Genomic DNA, 27954 nt, shown 5'->3' with positions numbered 1-27954 from the left:
TGTATTTTTTTTGTGAAGAATTAACAACAAGTGGGACACAATCATGAAGTGGAACGATATTTCAAACTTTTTTAACAAATCAAAAACTGAAAAATTGGGCGTGCAAAATTATTCAGCCCCCTTAAGTTAATACTTTGTAGCTTGGGGTATGTCTCTATCAGTTTTGCACATCGAGAGACTGAAATGTTTTCCCATTCCTCCTTGCAAAACAGCTCGAGCTCAGTGAGGTTGGATGGAGAGCATTTGTGAACAGCAGTTTTCAGTTCTTTCCACAGATTATCGATTGGATTCAGGTCTGGACTTTGACTTGGCCATTCTAACACCTGGATATGTTTATTTTTGAACCATTCCACTGTAGATTTTGCTTTATGTTTTGGATCATTGTCTTGTTGGAAGACAAATCTCCGTCCCAGTCTCAGGTCTTTTGCAGACTCCATCTGGTTTTCTTCCAGAATGGTCCTGTATTTGGCTCCATCCATCTTCCCATCAATTTTAACCATCTTCCCTGTCCCTGCTGAAGAAAAGCAGGCCCAAACCATGATGCTGCCACCACCATGTTTGACAGTGGGGATGATGTGTTCAGGGTGATGAGCTGTGTTGCTTTTACGCCAAACATAACATTTTGCATTGTTGCCAAAAAGTTCAATTTTGGTTTCATCTGACCAGAGCACCTTCTTCCACATGTTTGGTGTGTCTCCCAGGTGGCTTGTGGCAAACTTTAAACAACACTTTTTATGGATATCTTTAAGAAATGGTTTTCTTCTTGCCACTCTTCCATAAAGGCCAGATTTGTGCAATATACGACTGATTGTTGTCCTATGGACAGAGTCTCCCACCTCAGCTGTAGATCTCTGCAGTTCATCCAGAGTGATCATGGGCCTCTTGGCTGCATCTCTGATCAGTCTTCTCCTTGTATGAGTTGAACGTTTAGAGGGACGGCCAGGTCTTGGTAGATTTGCAGTGGTCTGATACTCCTTCCATTTCAATATTATCGCTTGCACAGTGCTCCTTGGGATGTTTAAAGCTTGGGAAATCTTTTTGTATCCAAATCCAGCTTTAAAATTCTTCACAACAGTATCTCGGACCTGCCTGCTGTGTTCCTTGTTCTTCATGATGCTCTCTGCGCTTTTAACGGACCTCTGAGACTATCACAGTGACTTGATTACACACAGGTGGATTGTCATCATTAGTCATTTAGGTCAACATTGGATCATTCAGAGATCCTCACTGAACTTCTGGAGAGAGTTTGCTGCACTGAAAGTAAAGGGGCTGAATAATTTTGCACGCCCAATTTTTCAGTTTTTGATTTGTTAAAGTTTGAAATATCCAATCAATGTCGTTCCACTTCATGATTGATGATTGTGTCCCACTTGTTGTTGATTCTTCACAAAAAATACAGTTTTATATCTTTATGTTTGAAGCCTGAAATGTGGCAAAAGGTTGCAAAGTTCAAGGGGGCCGAATACTTTCGCAAGGCACTGTATGTTTGAGGAATTTTAATTATGAGATTCAAAACAACAGAAATCTCATAATTTAAAATTCCTCAAACATACATGTATTTTATACCATTTTAAAGGTAATCTTGTTAATCCCACCACAGTGTCCAATTTCAAATTGGCTTTACAGCGAAAGCACCACAAACGATTATGTTAGCTCACCACCAACTCACAGAAAATTTCAGCCATTTTTCCAGCCAAAGAGAGGAGTCACAAAAAGCACAAATGAAGATAAAATTAATCACTAACCTTTGATGAGCTTCATCAGATGACACTCATAGGACTTCATGTTACACAATACATGCATGTTTTGTTTGATAAAGTTCATATTTATATACTAAAATCTCAGTATACATTGGCGCGTTACGTTCACTAGTTCCAAAAACATCCGGTGATATTGCAGAGAGCCACATTTTACAGAAATACTCATTATAAATGATAAATACAATTGTTAGACATGGAAATATAGATATACCTCTCCTTAATGCAACTGCTGTGTCAGATTTCAAAAAACCAAAAAGCCAACCGTGCATTAATCTGAGACGGCGCTCAGAAGAAAAAAAAATGATCCACCATGTTGGAGTCAACAGAAATCAGAAATAACATCATAATAATCCCTTACCTTTGATGATCTTCATCAGAATGCACTCCCAGGAATCGCAGTTCCACAATAAATGCTTGATTTGTTCGATAATGTCCATTATTTATGTCCAAGTAGCTACTTTTGTTAGTGTTTAGTACACAAATCCAAACTCTCGTGCAGGTCCAGCCGAACGTCGGACGAAAACTTCAAGAAGTTATATTACAGGTTGAAGAAACTTGTCAAACTATGTATAGAATCAATCTTTAGGATGTTGTTATCATAAATCTTCAATAACGTTCCAACCGGAGAATTCTTATATCTGTAGAGAAGCAATGGAACGCAGGTCGCTATCATGTGAAATGCGCGTGACCAGAACCTGGCTCTCGGCCAGACCACTGACGCAAACAGCTCACATCCGGCTCCACAACACAGTAGAAGCCTCATTCAAGTTTCTAAAGACTGTTGACATCTCGTGGAAGCCCTAGGAAGTGCAACATAGCCAATATCCCACTGTCTATTCAATAGGGGATGGGTTGAAAATCGACCAACCTCAGATTTCCCACTTCCTGTTTGGATTTCTTCTCAGGTTTTTGCCTGCCATATATGTTATACTCACAGACATCATTCAAACAGTTTTGTAAACTTCAGAGTGTTTTCTATCCAATACTACTAATAATATGCATATATTAACAACTGGGATTGAGGAGCAGACCTTTTACTCTGGGCACCTCTGGGCACCTTTCATCCAAGCTACTCAATACTGCCCCTCCAGCCATGAGAAGTTAATGTTAGAAAATTTGACTTATATTACAGGGCAAGTGGTAAAGCTTTATTACATAAATATTTCCCTTGATGCACCAGGTCGTCATTGTAAATAAGAATTTGTCCTTAATTGATTCGTCTGGATAAATAAAGGTTAATAAAAAAATACAGATGCATCATTATGGAGTTTTAAAGGTGGCCTGGGTAAGACTAAAATGTACACAAATGTTCCAACTTCAATTAATTATTTCTCACTTGTGCTTTAAGATACAAATGTCTGTGTCAATAATCCTTTCTCCAAAAGATCCTTTCTATCGATGACATTTGGTCAACAAAAAAATTATCCTAGTCCTGTTTTGTTCTAGTTTCGTGAGGAATCACCCAAGAATAGAATTAGCGAAATCATTGTAACAAACTATGTGTGGCTTGACAAGAACAGAAATGGAGTTGCCAAGAGCACAAACTGATCTGGGTCCAGGCTAAAATAGAATCCCATCTGAGGAATTTGCTGCTGGATAATGCTCCAGAATAGTTAGTGAGGTAAATGATCTGTCAAGTGTTGATAAGATCTTTATAGTTTCCATACCAGTGTACCATGTCAATAATTTCCATTATCTATTCATTGTTCATCTATCGACCTCAGTCATCTCTGCCTCCCACATGCATGTTTTGGATGTTATGTTTGTTGTGATTTCACGATATTTCAGTGCAGCCCAGCCAGGCCCATGTTGATTGTAGGGCGAGGTCCTCCACAGAGGCTTTTCTTCTGTTTACATCCATTCATGCTGTAAAGTTCAGGGGTCATATGTTTTATTGGCTCATTCTGCCTCTGCTGTTGTGATAGAGTAAGGGTTATCTCTATCCCCGTTCAGCAGGACGTAGCCCCTGTCACCCTTTCAAACATTCCATCGCTACACAACACGTGACGCCCGGTGTGGAAACTATGAAATGGGAGTCTGGCCTGGCAGAAGCCCTTCAGGAAGTGAGAACACTTAGGCAGATGCTCTTAACAGCAGCAAGAAGGGACCCTTTTATATCCGCAGAATTTGACCCTTCCTCTGTCTCACGATCCAACTGATATTTTCCATTTTTTTATTGTCTTTTTCTCTCGTCTACTGAGAGGGTCCTTTAGTTTCACAAGCCATAATGGTTTCTACATCTTTCATTAGAATATATATATATATATACAGTGGGGCAAAAAAGTATTTAGTCAGCCACCAATTGTGCAAGTTCTCCCACTTAAAAAGATGAGAGGCCTGTAATTTTCATCATAGGTACACTTCAACTATGACAGACAAAATGAGGGAAAAAAATCCAGAAAATCACATTGTAGGATTTTTTTATTTATTTATTTGCAAATGATGGTGGAAAATAAGTATTTGGTCAATAACAAAAGTTTCTCAACACTTTGTTATATACCCTTTGTTGGCAATGACAGAGGTCCAACATATAAAATATATGATATATATATCATATATTTTATATGTTGGAGAATCAACCATTTTAAAGAAGGGTTCGATTTCCTAGATTTATTCAGCGTGTTAATTTTTTTGTCTAATGGCTGTATTGCCAGAAAATAAGAATGCTTACTTATAGGCTCACAAGCTATCCAACTTCTCATTACGTTTACTACGTTACACTGCAATCGTGCCCTCGCTCTTTTTGAGAGAACCTCCTGGCGTGTCTTTGATGCTTCGCTATCAACCCAGTAAAAAACAAACAACCTCTGTATTGCATTTGCAAAAAGCTGTGAGGGAAAGGGAGCATTGTGGTGTGAGAGCTGGGCAGGAGACTGAGGCGGGGGGCAGGGGCTCTTGCCGGCTGGGTGTATGTGAAGGCCAGACAGCTGGACCCCTCAACTTGGTGACACGGCCTTGACCAGCCGTGTCTGCTGTGCTCTCATGGTGCTCCAGAGGAACCCTCTGCTCTGGCCATGACATACGAGTACTGCATCCACTACAAGCGGTGCGTTGTGAGGGGAGCGACAGGTGATGATCCTGGAAGAAGAAAAACATTTGGGAAGACTAAGCCCCACATCTGTTTAGGTCACATGACTCTCTGAGATCTTCCTTACGCAAGTGGTTTTATCCGGTTGTATGTCAAGACCTTTCGATTGTGGGTATTCAGTGTTATAGGCAGAGAAGGGAGGTTTCTGATGCTATTAAAGTCCCAGGCTCTGACTGTGTAGTGATAGCAGCCTATAAATCCAGTCCAGACCCGGCAGAGCTCATCTGACCACACTGCTAGTCTGTGGGCTGTTTTCGGCTGGTGTGTAAATCATTTTGTTGGCAGACACCGCCTCAACTCAGGAACCGCTGTCAGGTTTCTCATGTCCTCTCTCTCTCCCCCCTCTGGATCCAAGGCCTCTCATTGGAGGTTGTTATCAAATGATATCTCAGAGAGAACAGGGACTTAACTGTTTAGGAAAATAAATTGTGAGATGGTGTTTACATTACCTCATCTGGATTTGATCAGACGGCGCTCGGCGTTAGGAGAGCCAAGCACGTTTTGTCAACGTGTCTTCTTAGGGAATTTGTCTGGGATTACTGGGAAAGAGAGAGGAAGGGAATGGGAAGGGAACCTCCCTCCCCGCTTAAACTTGAGATGTACGCTGGTCATAAAGCCTGCGGATCAGGAAGAGCTCTAAACTGTCACTGGATTTACCCCCAGGAATGGCAAGGCATTTTCCTCTTCCTATTTCTCTCTATTTGAATGACGTCAGCATGGCAGGGTGGTTTTAATCAAATCTACGTATACCTTCAAGTTTCAGGATTCAAAGAGTTGAAGTTGTGAGGGAAACATGAGATGGGGAGAAGTCTAATGGTAATTTTTGAAAGAATATTATATTAAGTACAATTTGAATGGACTACAATGAGAGGTCATAGTCACAAACCACATGCTACCGTCCTCTCTTCCGCTGGCATACTGTTCTGTTCCCCGGACTGTTTTTCTCTTTCTGTCGTCTGGACTCTCTCTTTCTCTTCGCTCTCCCTCTCATATTTATATATTGTCACCTCTACCAATGTGCCCCCTCTCTTTCCATTTACTGTGTACAGCAACCTCACGCGTTGAGCACCGACCAACATCGGACATCCACAGACACTGAAATTTGCCCAGTCCAACCTGGCCTTGATTTCAACATCCACAGACACTGAAATTTGCCCAGTCCAACCTGGCCTTGATTTCAACATCCACAGACGCTGAAATTTGCCCAGTCCAACCTGGCCTTGATTTCAACATCCACAGACGCTGAAATTTGCCCAGTCCAACCTGGCCTTGATTTCAACATCCACAGACGCTGAAATTTGCCCAGTCCAACCTGGCCTTGATTTCAACATCCACAGACGCTGAAATTTGCCCAGTCCAACCTGGCCTTGATTTCAACATCCACAGACGCTGAAATTTGCCCAGTCCAACCTGGCCTTGATTTCAACATCCACAGACGCTGAAATTTGCCCAGTCCAACCTGGCCTTGATTTCAACATCCACAGACGCTGAAATTTGCCCAGTCCAACCTGGCCTTGATTTCAACATCCACAGACGCTGAAATTTGCCCAGTCCAACCTGGCCTTGATTTCAACATCCACAGACGCTGAAATTTGCCCAGTCCAACCTGGCCTTGATTTCAACATCCACAGACGTCTGGACCAGTCTTAATTTGACCCATACATAGACGTCCATGATTGGTTCGGATTTGGTCCGGACCGGACCAGTTCACTTACTGTTCAATAACACACATAGATTTTTTTCAAACTCAAGGTGCCGTGTCATAGCTGACACCCCATTCTTTCTACAGACATCTTTGAATCTTAATTTAGAGCAGATATGTAACACATATTTGGAAAACATGGTCATATAAACTGATTTTACCGAAATTCTGTTACCAAACATTGCATCTGCACAGTTCTTCCAGTAAATGTGTTTTTGTAAAAATGTTCAGTGTAAATTGTTAAAAGTGCATAGAGTTTGCAACACAGTATGGTTTGTTAAACTTTGAAATCAATGGTTTTTGTTTGGCATACATTTGAAGGGAAAAACCTGATTCTCAGCGCCACTGTGGAATTGTCCTATATCTCATGCTAGTCTTTTCATGAAAGATCTCCACTGTGCTCCATGGGGTTGTCACCAGTATCGCTATACTATGATAGCATGAGCATTGGCAAAAGCAGACTAAACTCTTTGGTCCTTTAAAAACCTACTGTATGTAAAATATTGTGTGCAGTAGCTTGGAAAAGAGAAATGGGATTCTGGGTCACAACATAAGGCTGTTTGTTTCCAAAATTAGCAGGGTTTTCCTCAGGGAATCGAGGACACGACATGTTTTGTTTCTCTCTGAGTACCGCGATACTGGTATCGTGACAACCTTAGTGCTCCCCAGTGCTTCTTCTGGTCCCCTTCATGATTCCCTCTGGACTCTTCTGGCTTACAAGCCTGTTTGTTTCTGCTGCTTAGATTATGGTGAGATTGTCATCTCCCAGCAGGAAACCTGGGCTAGAGAGAGGAAATGGAGGAGAGAACTCAGGTTCACAAATAGGACCTCTGCATTGTATTCCTGGAATGGAGCGCAGGGCTAGGCTGCACTAACACCAGGCAGTCTCAGAGAGAAGGCTATTCTATTTTTATTTTTTTAAATTGTACTAGATTACCTGTAGTTTTTCATGTCTGTCTGTAATTTTGTATTGACTTGGTGCTGCCTATCTTGGCCAGGATGCTCTTGAAAAAGAGATTTCAAATCTCAATGAGCCCTTCCTGGTTAAATAAAGGTTAAATAAGAAATGCTCAGCGTTAGTCAACTCGTCACATCAACCAGTCTCACTGTATTGATTGTCAATAAACCTTTACTGTAACAGCCACTGTATTTTTAACGATAAGTTACCTGTTCACCTCCAGGAGTTCCCTTTGAAATGCCCTGACTGTAACCTGGAGCCCTACTCCCCCACTGCCTTTAGGCTAGGTACCCGAATGGACCTCGGGCTCTATAACCAAGCCTGTGGAGTGCATAATAATATCCCATTGATTCCCAAGGGAGTCATTTCTGCAGAGAATTTGAGATAGAACTTTTCTCTTCTGTTGTGGTGCCGTTTTGTATCATTGTGCAATGATTAACCTTGGGGTGGTGAGGTTTGGTCTATGATTTTGAATTTCTATTCTCCATCCTTTGTTTGGGCATATCGAGTAGAAAAAAATGATGTCTGCACTAACCTGATTGGGCTTTTCATTTCACAGTCTGTGACTCAATTCAAGATTAATTGGAGAGCTGCTTTGCTCTGCATGCTGGAAAAAATCCTGACTGTGTCTGCTGAAGACTAGAGATAATGACTAAAGCTATTGGTTAGGTTGCTCAGGAAAAGCTGCGTGAACAGGAGATTTACTGCTGTGTTGAATTGCTTACCTTACTCCTGCCCCATTTGCCTTGACCTATCCTTTACTGTAAGTCAGGTACCACAGTCACATTTCTGTCACGGTTCACCTTTGAACTGTGTCCAGTTTGGCTTTAGCATGATATGAATTAAGTGGAGAAGGTTGAGGTTTGTTATTCTTCTCTGGTGTTTTTGCTGTAGTTTGTTTCTCTATCACTCATGTGGGGTAACTATAATCTGCTGTGTCCCCTAGTGTTTATTTTCTGTTTCCCTTACTTTAAAGATGTAAAGTTGAAAGGTTTCTGCTAAAGGAATCACCACGGGGTAACATGCTAGAGAAGATAGGATTACAAAACCCCCTCTCTTTTAGTTTATTATCAAGGGGAATCTCCATTTAAGTGAGATATGTCAAACCGGTCTCAAAGGGGAGCTTAAAACTAGGTTACACTCCTAACTGGGATTTAAATGTCCTATTAAGAATGAAGAACAACAGAAGGGAGCTCCAGCAGTATTTGCCTTTCATAAATCTGCCGACATATCAACATTACTGCTATCTAAAATGAGTCCCACATATAGAGTAATTGATTCATAAAATTGATGTGTATTGGTCTTAGTTAAAGGCGGTCTTTCTGAAAGTAAAATGAGTTCTGTGTAATTTTAAGAGTGGGTTAACCCGTTAGAGGCCTTGTGAATGGGAAATGAGGTTGAATGTGTGGATAGACAGGATATTGTAAACACTGAGTTCCAGGTTATTCTAGTGGTATTAAGTTGATACTGTCGATACCACTAGGGGTGTCTGGTGTATTTCCCCCTCCCATCACTAAACAACCACCATAAGCCTGCAGAGTGAAGGACATGACCCAAGAGGGTGCAGAAGGAGGTGGTGTTGAGATGGTGTCCAGCTCCTCAGGGAGGGAGCCCCATGGCTGGGCTGGGTGGCTGAGAGCCAGGCTAAGTCCCTGGGTGTGTCTGTCCATGGTTCCCTGGCCCAGCCTGGAGGTCAACAATGTAGCGTAGCATCACATCCTGACGCTGCCTACCTCTGTACCCTCCTGAAACCTCCACAGACCTGAGACTTTTCTCTGGCATGGAGTACTATTTGTACGAGTGTTCAGGGAAATCATGTCCAGCTGAGACCACATACTGTAGTACTGACAAAATATGATGTTAGCAGTCCTGTGTTGTGTCATTCCCAAAGGATATCTTGTATACTTTCATTTTTTTCATTTTTTATTTATTTATCTGTGGTTCATTTTCACAACATCACTCATCCAGTGTCATAATCTAGTCAGACCTTGTACTTGATTTAATTAGCTAAATAAAACTGTTTTCCATCCACAGATTGCGACTCAGAGGCGCCAAGGAAGAACTCTCTACCCCACAGTGCCTGAGAACGCCGTGAAGGAGGCGCAGAGTCTGTTTGTCCAGGAGGTAAGAACCCACAAGTGCAGTAACCCCTGCAGGAATGAACCTTTGTGCAGAGAGAGCAGTAGTTTTATTGACAGTTGGATGTTGGCATTATGATGTGCTAGTGTACCCTACAGCCATATTAACCATAAGGACAGTTACCATAAATACAGACATTAGTGTCAGTCTTCAGCCTGCTTCTGGCCTGGCATTGATGTATATGGCAGCCTGCACAAGATCAATAGATATGGAAACACACTGGACTGCACACACTTTTAGTGTCTCTGATTTCCCTATTGTTTATAGAATGTGACCAGCCAAACTGAACTTCCATTTCACCTAGCACATACTTTATGACACAATGGTGTTTTATTGTTCAGGACAGGCAGGAGTAGGAATTATGGGCCGCTACTGGACGCCATCCAGTCAACAGGAGTATTTTCATTCTCTTCAATAACATCTATTCAGGCCAGGAGACCAAAAAACTGATAAGCGGAATCCAGTTCCAAAGTAAATGGATGGTTCTTCTCCGGCTTCTGGTCTTCATCCTCTCAGAGCACTGTTTACACTAGTGCCTCCCTGTACCAAGCCTGGTAAATGCCTTCTGGTCTTCATCCTCTCAGAGCACTGTTTACACTAGTGCATCCCTGTACCAAGCCTGGTAAATGCCTTCTGGTCTTCATCCTCTCAGAGCACTGTTTACACTAGTGCCTCCCTGTACCAAGCCTGGTAAATGCCTTCTGGTCTTCATCCTCTCAGAGCACTGTTTACACTAGTGCCTCCCTGTACCAAGCCTGGTAAATGCCTTCTGGTCTTCATCCTCTCAGAGCACTGTTTACACTAGTGCCTCCCTGTACCAAGCCTGGTAAATGCCTTCTGGTCTTCATCCTCTCAGAGCACTGTTTACACTAGTGCCTCCCTGTACCAAGCCTGGTAAATGCCTTCTGGTCTTCATCCTCTCAGAGCACTGTTTACACTAGTGCCTCGCTGTACCAAGCCTGGTAAATGCCTTCTGCAACCAAGTAGGGTTGCATCTTAAAATCAGATGTCAGCCTTACTGTACATTCTGTTCCCATACAGTACTTTATTTATAAATAAATGTTAAATTAAAAATAACAGTCTGACATTTTAACATCTTGCTTAAACACACAATATTCCACACACAGTATACCTGAGCTACACAATGGTTTACTGTCATTGTGTCCCATGTAGCCAGTTGGACACTTGATGGACACTGCTCCCATTGTAGCACTGCTCTGCAAACCAGAGGCAACCGGCTGCTGACCCCTCAGGTCATGGGTCACAGATTAGGGAGTCCTGTCTTCAGTCATGAAGAAACACTTCCTTTTGGTTAAGTGCAATATGACATCAGCAGGACAGCTGCAGAGTACAACCCTCTCTCTTTTCCATTTCTCCACTGATCAGATTGACTTTCCGCAACTCAGGACTCCCTTGTCAAACCATTTCTTGTAAACTACACACCTCTCTGTATGAATACCATTCTGGATGTTCTGGAAGTTTTAACAGTGAACAGATGTCTCACCCAGACTGAGAGATATAGGAGTATACTCCCTCCCAGTTTGTACTGGGTTGATCTAACGCCTACTTGATGATCCTTTTATGTCTGGGGTGAAGTGTCATACTGTGTGGATGGGAAATAAGAAAGTGTACTTTGTGTGGGGCTGTAGCATTCCTCCTGAAGTGCCCAGACATAACTGCTGGGATTTATGCCATACTGCTCTAATCATAAAATATTTCCTTTTCTCGTTGGTAGATTTGACTCTCCCGAAAAACTCTACCATCTCAATATTTGTCTTCAAGGCAATTAGGATAATTACTGTAAATTGATATCTAGGATGTGAAATGAGACAAAGTAAGTCGGTGTTTCTTCATGTTACCGTCAAACACTTTTTTAAATGTGTAAAGTCAGCAAGTAATTGTGTAGGCTGATGAGAGAGTGCTCTGTGGAACCATTTTTCTTTAATTCCAGATCCTGTGGAAGGCTTTAATTTCCACCAACTATCTGCTCAAGACGAGCATTCACTTTGATCCTTCTTCTTCCCCTTCCTTCCTTCAGATGTACTAATCTGATTTGAATAGGGAGCAAAGGATTCCCAGAATAAGGGCTGTTTCAGAAAGCCACTGCGTTAAAAAAAGGACTTCATATAGGACCTAAAACATGTTACTGTTGTTTCAGAAGGTATTCATACCCCACATTTTGTTGTTACAGCCCGAATTAAAAACGGATTAAATAGATTTTATTTCTCACCCATCTAAATACAATACCCTATAATGACAAAGTGAAAACCCCCCCCAAAAAAATATGTTTACAAATGTATTGAAAATTAAATACAGAAATGTTGTTTTACGTAAGTATTCACACCTGAGTCAATCATTTGTAGAAGCACGAGTCTTTCTGGGTAAGTTCTAAGAAGTTACCACACCTGGATTGTGCATAATTTGCCCATTTATTCTTAAAAAAATAAATAAAGCTCTGTCAAATTGGATGTTGATCATTTCAGGAATTGGAAAACCTCCCTGGACTTTGTGGTTGAATCTGTTTGAAATTCGCTGCTCGACTGAGGGACCTTACAGATAATTTAATGTGTTGGGTATTTTGATGAGGTGGTCATTCAGAAATGTTAAGCACTATTATTGCACTATTAGTGAATCCGTGCAACGTATTATATGACTTGTTAAGCACAGTTTTACTCCTGAACTTATTTAGGCTTGCCATAACAAAGGGGTTGAATCCTTATTGACATTTCAGTTTTTCTTTTTGTAAAAATGTCAAAAAACATAATTCCACTTTGACATTATTGGGTATTGTGTGTAGACCAGTGACAAAAAAATATATTTAATCCATTTTAAATTCATTCTGTAACACAACAAAATGTGGAAAAAGTCAAGGGGTGGGAATACATTCTGAAGGCACTGTAGCTATCTGAAAAGATGCTATTGGCCGACACTGATTTGGTTGTTGTGTGCTTGTTTCCTGTTTCTTTAGGCTAAACATTGAAACTGTCTTAGATTACACTTGAAAACCATTGATTGTCTTTCTTTTTATTTCAGTGCATCAAGACCTACAATTCTGATTGGCATGTCGTTAATTACAAGTACGAGGACTACTCCGGGGACTTCCGGCAGCTTCCAAAGTAAACCCTTTGCTCAGTCAGTATGGTGTCTTGACAGATGGTACAATGTTATATAATGTGTAACCAAGTTGTGACTTCCTCCTGGGCAAGTTAGAACAGCTACCCTCTTTGTGCAGATATTTCACACTGAAGTGCATGCACACCAGTGGAGGCTGGTGAGAGGAGCTATAGGAGGACAGGCCAATCATGGTAATCATGGTAATTGGCTGGAACGGAAAACATGGAACAGTATCAAACACATCAATCGTACGGAATCTACGTTTGACTCCATTCCATTCCAATGATCCAGTCCTCTTATAGCTCCTCCAACCAGCCCCCACTGACGCACACACCCGTGTCATTCTGTCGGTAATCTTCAATCAGCCTTAGTTGCTGATCGTTCAGGATATTTTGGCATGGATAGTCTACAAGGAAATGCAGGTTTTATGATTTAACCCACATTAACAATAGAGACTTCCTCAAGCCACACTCGGGTTATTCCGAAAGTTCTGGGGATTTAGTCACTTTGGAAACCACCCCCGGTTCAAAGAGTGTCATCAATTCCACCTTCTGCCCTGAGGGCAATGGTTTCCAGTGTGATTGTGCTGGAATTTACACACAAAACAAAGCTGCCCTGACCTTGAGACTTGCCATTGATGTCAACAGACCTTTGGTCAGTATTCAGTGTCCGGGGAGGGAAATAGAAATGTTTTCCTGAGGTGAATTCGTTCAGGCTTCCTATGTAAGTGGGACATGCGCATTTACATTGGGTTTCACTTCTTAGATCAATGAATGACTTCTCAGAGATTAGATAAAAATAATAATTGATTAACTTGATTCACATCCTTGTGTTTTACAGCAAAGTGTCCAGACCAGACAAACTGGCTGTCCATGTTTTTGAGGTGGATGAAGATGTCGATAAAGATGAAGTAAGTGAATGTTCTGGCTACAGTTCATTGGACGGTTACAAATAACAAACAATTTAGTTAAGCCGCTTTATTCCTTCGACTCTCAACATGAACCACCTGCTCCATGTACAAATCACCTCAATACCCTTTTCTAAGTCTTTACTGTAAATACCTCAGAGGCACTGAACAAATAATCCTCCATACAGACAGACAAACGAGATTTCCGCGCTCCGTTTACAGTCCAGCAGCTTTGACGTTGCCAGAATGGCCACGGTATCTGATGTTTTTTTTGCACTAGAAACCAGTCTTTCCTAGAACACAAGCACCAGATCTTATTAAGTGATTTAATTCAGATTAGGAACTGATTTGGCTGTCCTGTTCCAATCCCAGTTGTGAAATGTCTCCGGCATGAGATGAAAGCGTCATTGGGTCTAAATAGCACATTTTAATGTGAAGTATAAAGTGTAATTAGCCGCCGGACTTTGGTTAGCTGGACGCCTCTCAAATGGTCTCGGGTTCTTCTCTGCTCTGCTCCATGTGTTCATGGCCCCCAGACTCCTCACAGCCCATGAGTTTGGCTCTCTTTGTTGTGAGCTAATTTAGAACATTTCGCGTCTGCCTGATTATACAACTGTGAACTCTTAGCTGGAAACATTTTTGCTCTGTGAACCATATAGATGTCTGATTCTGTGCTGTGAACAGTCTAAATTAGTATTTGTTGGCCTTGGAATAGCTTGTGCGAGTCAGTGCACACAAGGGAGGCTATGGGGTCACCTTTGTTCAAGCCAACCCTGAAGAGAGGCTGGATCACTGATGCCTGCAGAACCCTCAGAGGGACGGTGTTCTGCGGATCATGACCGGAGGCAGTCTCAGGCTGTTGATGACACTGATGTTATACTGCCATCTATTCAACTGCTAGGGTCATGTTGACATTTGCATATGTCACATACTGTTTGTTATGTCTTCTTTATGTCATACATGAGCAAATTAATAGGGATTCGAGTGACCTCGCTCACTTAACTGGGATGTAGGCAAATGGATTCTTGAGCCGAGAGACTAACCCAGGTCACCAGAGGTCAGGGCCAGTGAACATTAGATCTGACAAGGAAGGGGCATTCCTTTCATCAGATAGACTACCTGATGACAAGACCCCTCCCAGTTCACCCTTTCCCTCACCTCACACACAGCTGTGTAAGAGCGTCCCTCACCTCCCACACAGCTGTGTAAGAATGCTCCCCAGCCCAGCAGCCAAGAGCGTCCCAGCTACATACCCCTCACCTCAGTTTGTCGCACGCAGGGAAGTAGGTGCACCGAGCAGATGATAGCTAAGGAAGTGAGCCATTTCTCCTGAAATCCCCAAATAAATCCTCAAACACATATACAGTACATGGAAACCTCAGCCCCAAGTCTGTTCATGTGTTTAATGACAATAGCCCCAGCCTGTGGCATTGCTATGTGACCAAAGTTAAAATGTTTATGGTCAAATGTGTCACTGATTTTATGAAATGATTATGCACTGTGTTGCAGTTTAGTTAATCTGGTTGGTTCGGGGGTTGCCAGGCAACATTTACAGAGCTTTGGGGTTCACTGAAAGCAAGCACAAGTAATTTGTCAGCTCTCCTAGGGACTGGCGTATTCTGGTCAGCGAAAGATGAGTGGAAGCAGGCCCTGAACGTTTCCAGACCCTCCTCATATGAGTCGACGATATACTGGAAATATTCTCTGCCAACACTTTTTAAAGCCATTTTATTGGACGAGAGAGGGAATAGGAATCATGTCATCTTGAAAACCCATTAATTATATCCAAAATCGTCTGGAACAATGGCTTTTACCTCTGTAGTCTCTCGAAGAGGAGGCTTAAACACTCTGGATGTCTGATCACGAGGACCAGAAGGAGACCATGCGAAGGGTAAAACACTGGTGCAGCAGCTCCTCTTCCCTCACTACCCCCCTAATTGATTTATTTACACAGATCATTACGCCTCTGGAAGTCTCCGTGCAATAGAGATGGAAGCCATGTGTCTAGTCATACTTGCTTTGTGCCAATGGTTTAGCTGGTTTTATGGTACCTGAGAACTGGGATGATATGGTCATGCCTCAGTGAAGAAGCCAATGAGAGGGGCTGTTTATTTGGGTTCATAGAGGTGGTTTGTTGTGTGGCTGGATGCTTGTTTGGAGTCAGATAGACCGACATTAAACGACATTCTCTCATCTCATTCTCCATGTCTCCTATACTGTTTTTGTAAATATTATCTCGACCACAGGATCAAGGGCCTCTCTTGAAATTGACAGTTTGGTAAGGTTTTGGCAGAGAGTGGGCAGAGTGATGTTTTGATGTGGTACAGTGTGTGTATTTGTGTGTGTGTGTGTGTGTGTGTGTGTATATAGTCTTGAGTGTGTCTGATCCCGTGCTCATGTGTCTTCCAGGACACAGCCTCTCTAGGTTCCCAGAAAGGTGGGATCACAAAGCATGGCTGGCTGTACAAAGGCAACATGAACAGTGCCATCAGTGTCACCATGAGGGTGAGTGATCCTAATGACAGTGATGACACTAGCTGTCTCTATTAGGAATTATTATTACACAGTGTGCCAGATGTGCAGTGATGATGAATAGTCAGTGCTCGTGTCTCCAGTGACAGCAGGATGGAGCCTGGTTTTCATTAATACCATTTCTCAGAAAAACGGATAGTAGTTTTTAGGCTGTTGACTTCCTTCAAACCATGCTGCTGCAATTATCCGTGCCAAAACCATGCCTCTTGTTGTCTAATAATAGAAATTATGTTTTTTATTGTTGTATTCTACTTTCTAGTCTTTCAAGAGGAGGTATTTCCACCTAACCCAGCTGGGTGACGGCTCTTACAACCTGAACTTCTACAAGGATGAGAAGATTTCCAAAGAACCCAAAGGAACCATCTTCCTGGACTCCTGTATGGGAGTTGTTCAGGTAATATAGGACACTCTGTGTCTGGGATTGTGCTTTGACTACACCATCACACTAACATTTACATTGAATAAGTCATCCAGCCAGACGTACTTCCCTTCCAAAGTCTTTTACTTCCTGTAATATATTTACCCATGTAGAATGTTACATGATCAGTTAAACTCGGCACAAGTTAAAGCTAGCAACAGGGAATTGATGAGGAAATGTGTCTGTCTGTATCACTGCTTGGGACCCTTCTCCAATCCCCACCTAAAACCTGAGCTCACTCCCTCTTTCGCCAAGGTCATAATTTACTGCTGACTCTCAGCTGCTGAAACAAGGTGAATGCCGATAACATACTACCATGCACTTTGCAGCAGGCTAGCAATCAATACCACATGCTATAGCTAGCAGGCGCACATTTCCAAGTCCCAAGATGGGCTATAAGCATTATTGGTCTTCTACAGACAAATGGATGGAAAGGTCCTGCTTTTACTTACCAAGCATTCAGCTGACATTAATCAGATACTTTAAAAGGAGGTACACTATACATACAAAAGTATGTGGACACCCCTTCAAATTAGTGGCTATTTCAGCCACACCTTTTGTTGACAGTTGTATAAAATTGTGCATACCACCATGCAATCTCCATAGACAAACATTCCAGTTAGAATGGCCTTACTGAAGAGCGCAGTGACTTTCAACGTGGCACCGTGATAGGATGCCACCTTTCCAACAATTCAGTTTTGTCAAACTTCTGTCCTAATAGAGCTGCCCCGGTCAACTGTATGTGCTGTTATTGTGAAGTGGAAATGTCTAGAAGCGACAACGGCTTAGCCGCAAAATGGTAGGCCACACAAGCTCACAGAACGGGACCAACGAGTGTTGAAGTGAACTCGTTGTTTGCAGCACTCACTACCGAGTTCCAAACTACCTCTGGAAGCAACATCAGCACAAGAACTGTTAGTCGGGAGCTTCATAAAATCGGTTTCCATGGCAGAGTGTAGGCTGGAGAGGTGTAAAATTCGCCGCCATTGGAATCTGGAGCAATGGAAATGCGTTCTCTGGAGGGATGAATCACGCTTCACCATCTGGCCGTCTGACGGACAAATCTGGGTTTGGCGGATGCCAGGAGAGCGCTACCTGCCCCAATGCATAGTGCCAACTGTAAAGTTGGGTGGAGGAGGAATAATGGTCTGGGTCTGTTTTTCATGGTTCGGGCTAGGCCCATTAGTTCCAGTGAAGGGAAATCTTAACGCTACAGCATACAATGACATTCTAGATGATTCTGAGCTTCCAACTTGTGGCAACTGTTTGGTGAAGGGCCTTTCCAGTTTCAGCATGACAATGCCCCCGTTCACAAAGCGAGGGCCATACAGAATTAGTTTGTCGAAATCGGTTTGGGAGAACTTTACTGGCCTGCACAGAGCCTTGACCTCAACCCCATTGAACACCTTTGGGATGAATTGGAACTCTGACTGCAAGCCAAGCCTAATTGCTCAACATCAGTGCCCAAACTCACTAATGCTCTTGTGGCTGAATGGAAGCAAGTCCCTGGAGCAATGTTCCAACATCTAGTGGAAAGCCTTTCAAGAAGAGTGGAGGCGGTTATAGCAGCGAAGGGGGGACCACCTCCATTTAATGCCCATGATTTTGGAATTACATATTTGACAAGGTGTCCACATACTTTTGGTCATGTAGTGTATCAGAGAGGAGTGGAGAGCTTGGCTTGGGCCTCCTGCCCTACAAAAGGGCCTTTTATGTGACCAGAGGAGAGGGTGTGTCCCTTGAGAGGGTGTGTTTGTGTGTACTTGTTCTGAAGGGGAGTGGAAGTTGGAGAGGTCACTAGAGCATACACACTAAAGGGGCCACTAAGATAATAATCCACCTGGGTTCTGTCCAGTTGGAGGGGAAACATAGTTGATTCCCTGTTTCATGTCTCCACAGAAAGGGAGGGAAGTTTCTGCCTGAGATGGCTCTAATATTGTACCACTTTGTCATCTTTATGATTGCGAAAGATTGACTTTTGTAGCCTCTCAGTTATGGTTCCCTGCCATTGGCAACAGTTCAGCCTCCTTAATATTCCTCTCAACATAGACTGTAGGTATATATCTTTGTTATTGTCCATTTTGTTAAAATGTGTTGCACAGTATATAGATTGGTGAACGCTTTCTCTTCTTCATCGACCATCTGAGGTTTTGAATGGTAGGTTTATGGCATGTGCTCTACAACCATAACAAAGGTTGCTCAAAATATTGCTGTTTAAAAAAAAATTATGGCAACTTTTACTGTATAGAGTGCCTTGCAAAAGTATTCAGACCACTTGCATTTCTTCTCATTATATTGTGTTCCAAAGTGAGATTAAAATTGATTTAAATATTTTTTGTTGTTGTCAACAATCAGAGTGGAAGAAAAAAAACATTTAATTTATTTGATTCAATTAATACAAATTAAATAACTCATATTGTAGTTGCATAAGTATTCAGCTCCCTGAGTCTACATGTTAGAAACTCCTTTGGCATCAATTACAGCTGTGATTCTTCTTGGGCCTATAGGAGCTTTGCATACCTGGATTGTGCAATATTTGCACGTTATTATTTTCAAAATTCTTCAAGCTTGTCAAAATGTTGGATCATGGCTAGGACGGCAATGTTCAAGTCTTGCCATAGGTTTCAAGGAGATTTAAGTCTAAACTGTAACTTGGCCACTCAGGAATATTTACTGTCTTCTTGGTAAGCAATTCCATTGTAGATTTGGCCTTGTGTTTTAGGTAATTGTCCTGCTGAAAGGTGAATTCCTCTCCCAGTGTCTGGTAGAAAGCAGACTGAACCAGGTTTTCCTGTAGGATTTTGCCTGTGCTTAGCTCCATTCCGTTTCTTTTTTATCTTTAAAATCTCCTAGTCCTTAACGATTACATCCATACCCATAACATGATGCAGCCACCAATATGGTTGATAATATGAAGAGTGGTACTCACTATTGTGTTGTTGGATTTGTCTCAAACATAACACGTTGTATGTATTCAGGGCAAAAGGTTAATTGCTTTGCCACGTTAATAGCAATATTACTTTGGTGCCTTGTTGCAAACAGGATGCATGTTTAGGAATATGTTTTATTCTGTGCAGGTGTCCTTTTCACTTTGGTAATTAGGTTAGTATACTAGGCATAACTACAATGGTGTTGATCCATCCTCAGTTTTCTCCTATCACAGCCATTAAACTTTGTAACTATTTTAAAGTCACCCTTGGCCTCATGATGAAATCCCTAAGTGGTTTCCTTCCTCTCCGGCAACTGAGTTAGGAAGGACACCTGTGTCTTTGTAATGACTGGGTGTATTGATACATCATCCAAAGTATAACTAATAACTTCACCATGCTCAAAGGGATATTCAATGTAAGCTTTTTTATTTATTTTTAATCCTATCTACCAATAGGTGCCCTTCTTTGTGAGACATTCGAAAACCTCCCTGGTCTTTGTGGTTCAATCTGTGTTTGAAGTTCATAAATGTATGTGTGGGGTACATAGATGAGGTAGTCATAAAAAATGATGTTAAACACATTTATTACACACAGACTGAGTCCATGCAACTTATTATGTGACTTGTTAAGCACATTTTTACTCCTGAACTTTTTTTGACCTTTCACCTTTTCATTTGTAAGAAGGCCAAAAAACATAATTCCACTTTGACGTTATGGGGTATTGTGTATAGGCCAGTGACAAAACATCGAATTGTAAACCATTTTAAATTAAGGCTGTAACACAACAAAATGTGGGAAAGGTGGAGGGGTGTGAATACTTTCTGAAAGCACTGTATGTACAGTAGGGTTGCGCATTTTGTGGTATATTCAGAGGTGGAAACCTTCCGGTGGTATTAATGGGAATAATTGGGAATTTAATGGAAATGTATGCCTATTAATACCATTTTAAATGTAATGTTTTTTTTGCATTGGATATATTTACCATATCATATAGAGACAGAAACATACACCATTTACCTTATAAGTAGATAGCATATAATATAATAGCAAATTATTAAATACTTCCAATATTTTTTTTAAAACAATTTAGTTACGAAATTGAACTTTAATTAAATGAGTTGAATCTTCACATGGGATGATTTCACTGAACAACAAAAAAGGGAATATTGAATGATCCCCAATGATCCATCGCATCTCCCAAAAACGTTTTCAACATACATGTTGCTGTAAAATGATAGTCTAGAAACTAAAGCTTAGGTTGTCTTCCTCTCAGGCTTCCATGTCTTCTCCCTGGACCTCCTCAATGTCCACCTCTTAAACATCAGACTCTGATGCCTCATTCACTGTCACTTTCCAACCTTGTTGAGGATGGCTCGTTGTCAGGATCAAAAAGCCTCATTTGCCCAGATGGCCACCAATTTTTCAACCCTTGTAATGGTCAGCCTGTTGCGTGCTTTGGTGTGTGCGTTCCCAAACAAGGACCAGTTGCGCTCTGAGGCGGCTGATGTTGGTGGGATTTGGAGGATGATGGAGACAACACGGGAAACAGCCTCAGATCCACAAAGTCCCTTCCACCAGGTGGCTGATGAGATATGTTTGCACGACTGCCATATTGCATCTCCATACCAAAGCCCTTGCTTGGAAGTGTACTTCGTCAGACTGCCAAGAACATTGCCCTCATCCAGGCCAAGGTGGCAAGACACGGTAGTGATGACACCATAGGCCTTGTTGATCTCTGCACCAGACAGGATGCTCTTGTCAGCATACTTGGAGTCCAACATGTACGCTGCGGCATGTATGGGCTTCAGGCAGAAGTCCTCACACTTTTTATGTATTTCAGAACTGCAGTTTCCTCTGCTTGGAGCAACAGTGGGCAGTGCAGTATGGATTTCTTCTCTTACATCTGCAAGCAGAGTCTGAACATCAGACAGGATGGCATTGTCTCTTCAATTTGTGGAATGGCTACTGTTATAGGTTTCAGGAGTTTCAGGCTGCTTACCACTCTCTCCTAAAATACATCATCCAGGAGGATCCTCTAGATGGGGTTGTCCATATCGGCAGACTGTGATATGGCCATTTCTTGGAGAGACTCCTTCCCCTCCAGGAGACTGTCAAACATGATGACAACACCACCCCAACGGGTGTTGCTGGGCAGCTTCAATGTGGTGCTCTTACTCTTCTCACTTTGCTTGGTGAGGTAGATTGCTGCTATAACTTGATGACCCTTCACATACCTAACCATTTCCTTGGCTCTCTTGTAGAGTGTATCCATTGTTTTCAGTGCCATGATGTTCTTGAGGAGCAGATTCAATGCATGAGCAGCACAGCCAATGGGTGTGATGTAAGGGTAGGACTCCTCCACTTTAGACCAAGCAGACTTCATGTTCGCAGCATTGTCTGTCACCATTGCAAATACCTTCTGTGCTCCAAGGTAATTGATGACTGCCTTCAGCTCATCTGCAATGTAGACCGGTGTGTCTGTTGTCCCTTGTGTCTGTGCTCTTGTAGAATACTGGTTAAGGGGTGTAGATGATGTAGTTAATTATTCCTTGCCCACAAACATTCAACCACCCATCAGAGATGATTGCAATACAGTCTGCTTTCTCTATGATTTGCTTGACCTTCACTTGAACTCTGTTGAACTCTGCATCCAGCAAATTAGTAGATAAAGCATGTCTGGTTGGAGGGATGTATGCTGGGCAAAGAATATTCAGAAATCTCTTCCAATACACATTGCCTGTGAGCATCAGATGTGAACCAGTTGCATATGCAGCTTGAGCAAGACATTCATCAGCATTTTTCTGACTACGTTCCTCTATTGAGTAAAAAAAAACTTCTGATTCCTGGAGGACCATGAGCTGTTGATATAGATAAGATGTCTGATTCATAATTTACACCTCTAATAGAAGTAGAGGGACTTTTGTCAGAGGCTTGTTGTGAGCGCTGAGGGAACTTTATGCACTTGGCCAGATGATTCTGCATCTTTGTTGCATTCTTCACATATGATTTGGCACAGTATTTGCAAATGTACACAGCTTTTCCTTCTACATTAGCTGCAGTGAAATGTCTCCACACATCAGTAGTGCCTGTGGCATTTTCCTGTAAAGATTAGAAAACAGTGAGTAAAAAAACAACACATACAATTCCATGTATAGATAAATAGTTAAGCAGTTAGATTAAACAACTCATTTGTAAGATACATTTTTTGGTGGGATTTGGAGGATGATGGAGGCAACAGGGGAAAGAGCCTCAGATCCACAAAGTTCCTTCCACCTGGTGGCTGATGAGACTAACTAGCAGATTGTAAACAAGTTAGAAATTATTTCAACACACTTTGCTGCAGGCTACTATTTACTAGTAAACAAAAAATCATGTATGTCATGTAAAATATATTCACCCCACCCAGTATTGTAATCAACTTACCAGAAAGCATGTAGTCCTTGGCTCAGACAGTGTAGTAGTGTGGGCTCAATAGCGTCTTGTTAGTGTGCAAGATCTTGAGAATCAGCTGTACATGTGATGGAAGAATGCACTATGCATGCAGAGGTTTGCAATTCCATTGAATTGGGTATAGTTTAACCAAAATATGCCACAAAAAAGGTTCACTGTTATAAGCTAACTTTGTTGATGAATTTAAGCAAAATTCCCCAAATTCCATGGCTTAACTTCCCATGGAAAATTTCTGCCAATATTCTGGAAATTTACCGGAAAGTTTCTGACCCTTTGCAACCCTAATGTACGGTACGTACGTATGTATCCGAAAGCGGGTCAAGCTAGCTAACTTTAGCCAACCAGATGTGTCCCTCCACAAAGTAAACAGAGATGGTGGTGCCTTTGCCTCCATAAAAACAAAAGTAGTTTAGTCAATTCTGTTTCCTGTCAGTTGTCTATGTATGCAATCAACTCCACTCTGGACAGTTCTGCGTTTGATTTTTGCGGAGGTTTCGCGTTATATGGGCAAGATAATATTCCTCATTGTAAACCACAACAGCTGGTCTTGGGATCTGCTCTTGATTAACTCTGCAATTATTGGCATATGGAGTGACGTCATACTCCCCCTCTGGCCCCAAGCTCGTTCAGCACGCTTTGCCCTGCTCTTTTATGATAGGCCAACACACATGAACAGGAATACATACACACGCGCACACACAAACTTATTGAGGCTATCCAGCTGCCTGCCGGCCATCTCTCCCACTAGGAGGACCTGCTCTGTGTGATCTGAGATCTCAGGTCTGGTGTCCTGTCTCCAGCCATTCTCTTACAGCCCCATCATAATCCTTCCCATCCCAGTGCTGCTCAAACTTTCCATGATGAGAGAACCAGAGGATGCTTCCAAGATCCTCATCTCCCTCTGCGTAATGTATGGAGTTGAGTTACCAAGGCTTTGTGTTCTAAACCAGTGGTTTAAATTACTTAAGTAATACTTTAAAGTATTACTTATGTTGTTTTTTTGTGATATCTGTACTTTACTTTTTATATTTTTGACAACTTTTACTTCACTACACCCCCACCAAAAAAGTACTTTTTCCGCCATATACATTTTCCCTGACAGCCAAAAGTATTTGTTACATTTCGAATGCTTTGAAGGAGAGGAAAATGGTCAAATTCACACACTTATCAAGAGAACATCCCTGGTCATCCCTACTGCCTCTGAGCTGGCGGACTCACTAAACACATGCTTTGTTTTTAAATGAGTGTTGGAGTGTGCCCCTGGCTGTCCATTAATTTAAAAAACAAGACATTTGTGCCGTCTTTTACTTTTGATATTTAAGTCAATTTTAGCAATTACATTTACTTTTGATGCGTAAGTATATTTAAAATCAAATACTTTTAGACGTTTACTCAAGTAGTATTTTACTGGGTGACTTTCACTTTTACTTGAGTCATTTTCTATTAAGGTATCTTTACTTTTACTGAAGTCTGACAAATGGGTGTTTAAAAAAAAAAAATCCACCTCTGTCCTAAACACCAGGCCTGCATATTTCACCCATTTGCATCATTGGAGTCCTTGCTGCTTAAGGGTGAAGTTAAGGCAGTGGTATACAAAGTCAGGTCGTGGGGGGAACTGCAGTGGGCTAGCCAAAAAATGGGCCCATCAGAAATTCTGGTACAAAAAAAATGTGGTCCCCGCTGAAAAAGTTTGAATAGCGTTAAGGATGGATTAATAACCAGGGTTAAGGATGGATTCACAACCAGGGTTAAGGATGGATTCACAACCAGGGTTAAGGATGGATTCACAACCAGGGTTAAGGATGGATTCACAACCAGGGTTAAGGATGGATTCACAACCAGGGTTAAGGATGGATTCACAACCAGGGTTAAGGATGGATTCACAACCAGGGTTAAGGATGGATTCACAACCAGGGTTAAGGATGGATTAATAACCAGGGTTAAGGATGGATTCACAACCAGGGTTAAGGATGGATTAATAACCAGGGTTAAGGATGGATTCACAACCTACAGGTATTAATGTGGCTCAGTAGAGTGATTATCTGCTCATATCTCTAAGTATAAAACTGTTACTCAATGTTAACGTGTTATTTTGAGAATATATAGAAAATGTCTTCCTCCTCTCTCTCTCTCTAATAACCCTGGTTATTAATCCCGTGGTGATGAATCCACTCTGATCCCTATCCCAAACACCCCCGTATCTACTGTTTACTTTATTGGTCTTGAGCTAATGACCCTCCCTACCATCCTCCTCCCTCTCCTCCCTCTCTGCAGGATGAAAGGCTCCTCCTTATTGTAATAATAACCATGGTGGCTAAAGCATGGCCTAATGTAATTCAGTGCTCTATCAGAACTCCCACGTGGGCGAACTCAGTCCATGATTTATTTAGTAATGTTCCGGCAATGTTTTTTGGGGGGGGGTGTTTACACAACAGCGGAATTACTGCACCTCAGCCTCCCTCACTTAGCTCTCCTGGACATTTTAACTCCATAAGGATCAACGCCTGGGATGCATGCTGTAACATTACTCAACTACGGTGGTTAGTTTATGGCGGCTGACTGAATCACCAGCATCGGGAGGTTCTGAGGCCCACCTGAGGCGGTGACATCACTCTGGCTGGCTGATTTTGGGGGTCGTAGGTCAACTCCACAGCTCGGGCCCAGTGCTGCTGACTGACTCCCTCAGCAGACCCAGTCCCTTTTTATAAGAGCTCAGCACCAGTCCTGGCAGCACTATGCTTTTTGTTGCGCATATGGAAATACTTTCTCTCTTCCACCCTGCTCCGCTGTGTGTTCACTCTTCCACCCGGCTCCGCTGTGTGTTCACTCTTCCACCCGGATCCGCTGTGTGTTCACTCTTCCACCCTGCTCCGCTGTGTGTTCACTCTTCCACCCTGCTCCGCTGTGTGTTCACTCTTCCACCCTGCTCCGCTGTGTGTTCACTCTTCCACCCGGCTCCGCTGTGTGTTCACTCTTACACCCGGCTCCGCTGTGTGTTCACTCTTACACCCGGCTCCGCTGTGTGTTCACTCTTACACCCGGCTCCGCTGTGTGTTCACTCTTCCACCCGGCTCCGCTGTGTGTTCACTCTTCCACCCTGCTCCGCTGTGTGTTCACTCTTCCACCCTGCTCCGCTGTGTGTTCTCTCTTCCACCCTGCTCCGCTGTGTGTTCACTCTTCCACCCTGCTCCGCTGTGTGTTCACTCTTCCACCCTGCTCCTCTGTGTGTTCACTCTTCCACCCTGCTCCGCTGTGTGTTCACTCTTCCACCCTGCTCCGCTGTGTGTTCACTCTTCCACCCGGCTCCGCTGTGTGTTCACTCTTCCACCCGGCTCCGCTGTGTGTTCACTCTTCCACCCTGCTCCGCTGTGTGTTCACTCTTACGGTTGTAAGATGGGGGTTTTTCTCCTCCATGTCTCTTTTTAACTATCACAAAGAAACACTTTTTAAGGCTTTCGGAAATATAGGATTTATGGACGATGATGCTATCGTTGTCAAATATATACACATACCAGTTTGACTGTTTCCTCGTATTGTCTTACCCTAGTGTGTGACTAGATGAAATGTGCAATGAGGGAGAGGATAGGAGTTGTTTTCAGTAACGCTTTCTTCAAGAAATAAATCAGAAAACTAAGCAGGAGCTGCCTTCTGGTGACCTGACAAAATATTGGAAGTTAGCTTTGGACGGTGGATCGGAACGTTTGATTCACAGTTGGGCATTTTGTTTTTCGACTGTAAGAAACACAGGCACCCTCGACCTGCACACACTGTCATCGTCCTCTTTTCAAAAAGTCAGCTCAACTGATGTTGTTTTGTGTGATGCTACGGCTTTGTTTTTTTTAAATGAAGAGCACGTCCCTCGGTATTTGTAGTTGACCCTTGCTCTCTAATCAAACTGTTGCTATTCCTTAGCAACTTCCACTCCAGCGCTACATAGACAGTGATGGTCTCACCGAGTTTCCTCCCCCTCTGTGTGTCTGTCTGCAGAATAACAAGGTGCGGCGCTTTGCCTTTGAGCTGAAGATGCAGGACAAGAGCACGTACCTGCTGGCTGCCGACAGCGAGGGAGAGATGGAGGACTGGATCAGCACTCTCAACAAGATCCTCCACAGCAGCTTCGAGATCGCCATGCAGGAGAAGCGGAACGGGGACATCCACGATGGTGTGTTTGTGTGCTGTGTCTGTGTGCGTGCGTGCTCACGTGGGTTCATGGGATGGGAGGTAATGAGAGACATAGACGGGCATTAGATTTCCTTGTGAATTCTGTTTGAAACACCATCCACCTACAAAACCCCTAGTACAAGGATACTGTGCTTCTCATAGTGCCAGTAAAAGAAAGAAAACATCCCAGGGTTCACTGCAGTACACTTATCCGCCTGTCGGGGAAAGGAATGTGTAAATAAGGTGTACTTAGGCCTGTTCTACAGTCTGTAGTTTACAGTGTGCCACAGAGAAGATGTCATTGGCCTGCACCCTTTAATCACACTCCATGTAAATAACCCTGTTTTAGAGTATTACATTTTTTTACATTTACGTCCTTAAGCAGACGCTCTTATCCAGAGGGACTTACAGGAGCAATTAGGGTTAAGTGCATCGCTCAAGGGCACATCGGCAGATTTCACCTAGTCAGCTCGGGGTTTCGAACCAGCAACCTTTTGGTTACTTGGCCAACCTCTTAACCGTTAGGCTACCTGCCGCTCACATTGATGGCTTAAGCACTACATTGAGTGTTGTTGGCTCAGAGTAGTTTAACAACGCCTAGGAGGTAGTTCCGAGAGGACAGTGGTATAAATACATAGACTAGATCCTGTACAAGCTAATGCACAGCATTAGCATTCTTGTATGTCTATGTGGCACACAATACCAGTCAATCTGAACTCGGTGTTTACGCCCACACACCTCCCAGACGCCTCCTCCTCCTTGTCTGTGGTGGTGCTGTAGCTAGAGGGCCACCCA

General features: G+C 42.6%; 1 protein-coding gene across 8 annotated transcripts in view; it reads left to right on the top strand.

Moving 5' to 3' along the window:
* LOC115109474 (dedicator of cytokinesis protein 9) overlaps window positions 1-27954 on the top strand; it is a 121871-nt gene that overhangs the window by 60611 nt on the left and 33306 nt on the right. For all 8 annotated transcript variants that reach the window (XM_029634480.2, XM_065012851.1, XM_029634471.2 and 5 more), the window contains exons 3-8: window positions 9543-9632; window positions 12681-12763; window positions 13602-13671; window positions 16078-16173; window positions 16460-16594; window positions 26986-27160. In XM_029634480.2, coding sequence (XP_029490340.1) covers window positions 9543-9632; window positions 12681-12763; window positions 13602-13671; window positions 16078-16173; window positions 16460-16594; window positions 26986-27160 — 649 coding nt within the window. The remainder of the gene's footprint in view (window positions 1-9542; window positions 9633-12680; window positions 12764-13601; window positions 13672-16077; window positions 16174-16459; window positions 16595-26985; window positions 27161-27954) is intronic.

This window comes from Oncorhynchus nerka, linkage group LG3 (genome assembly GCF_034236695.1).
Source record: "Oncorhynchus nerka isolate Pitt River linkage group LG3, Oner_Uvic_2.0, whole genome shotgun sequence".
In the NCBI taxonomy this organism is placed as follows: Eukaryota; Metazoa; Chordata; class Actinopteri; order Salmoniformes; family Salmonidae; genus Oncorhynchus; species Oncorhynchus nerka.
Note: the sequence above shows the minus strand (reverse complement) of the source record. Positions and strands in the feature narration are given on the sequence as shown.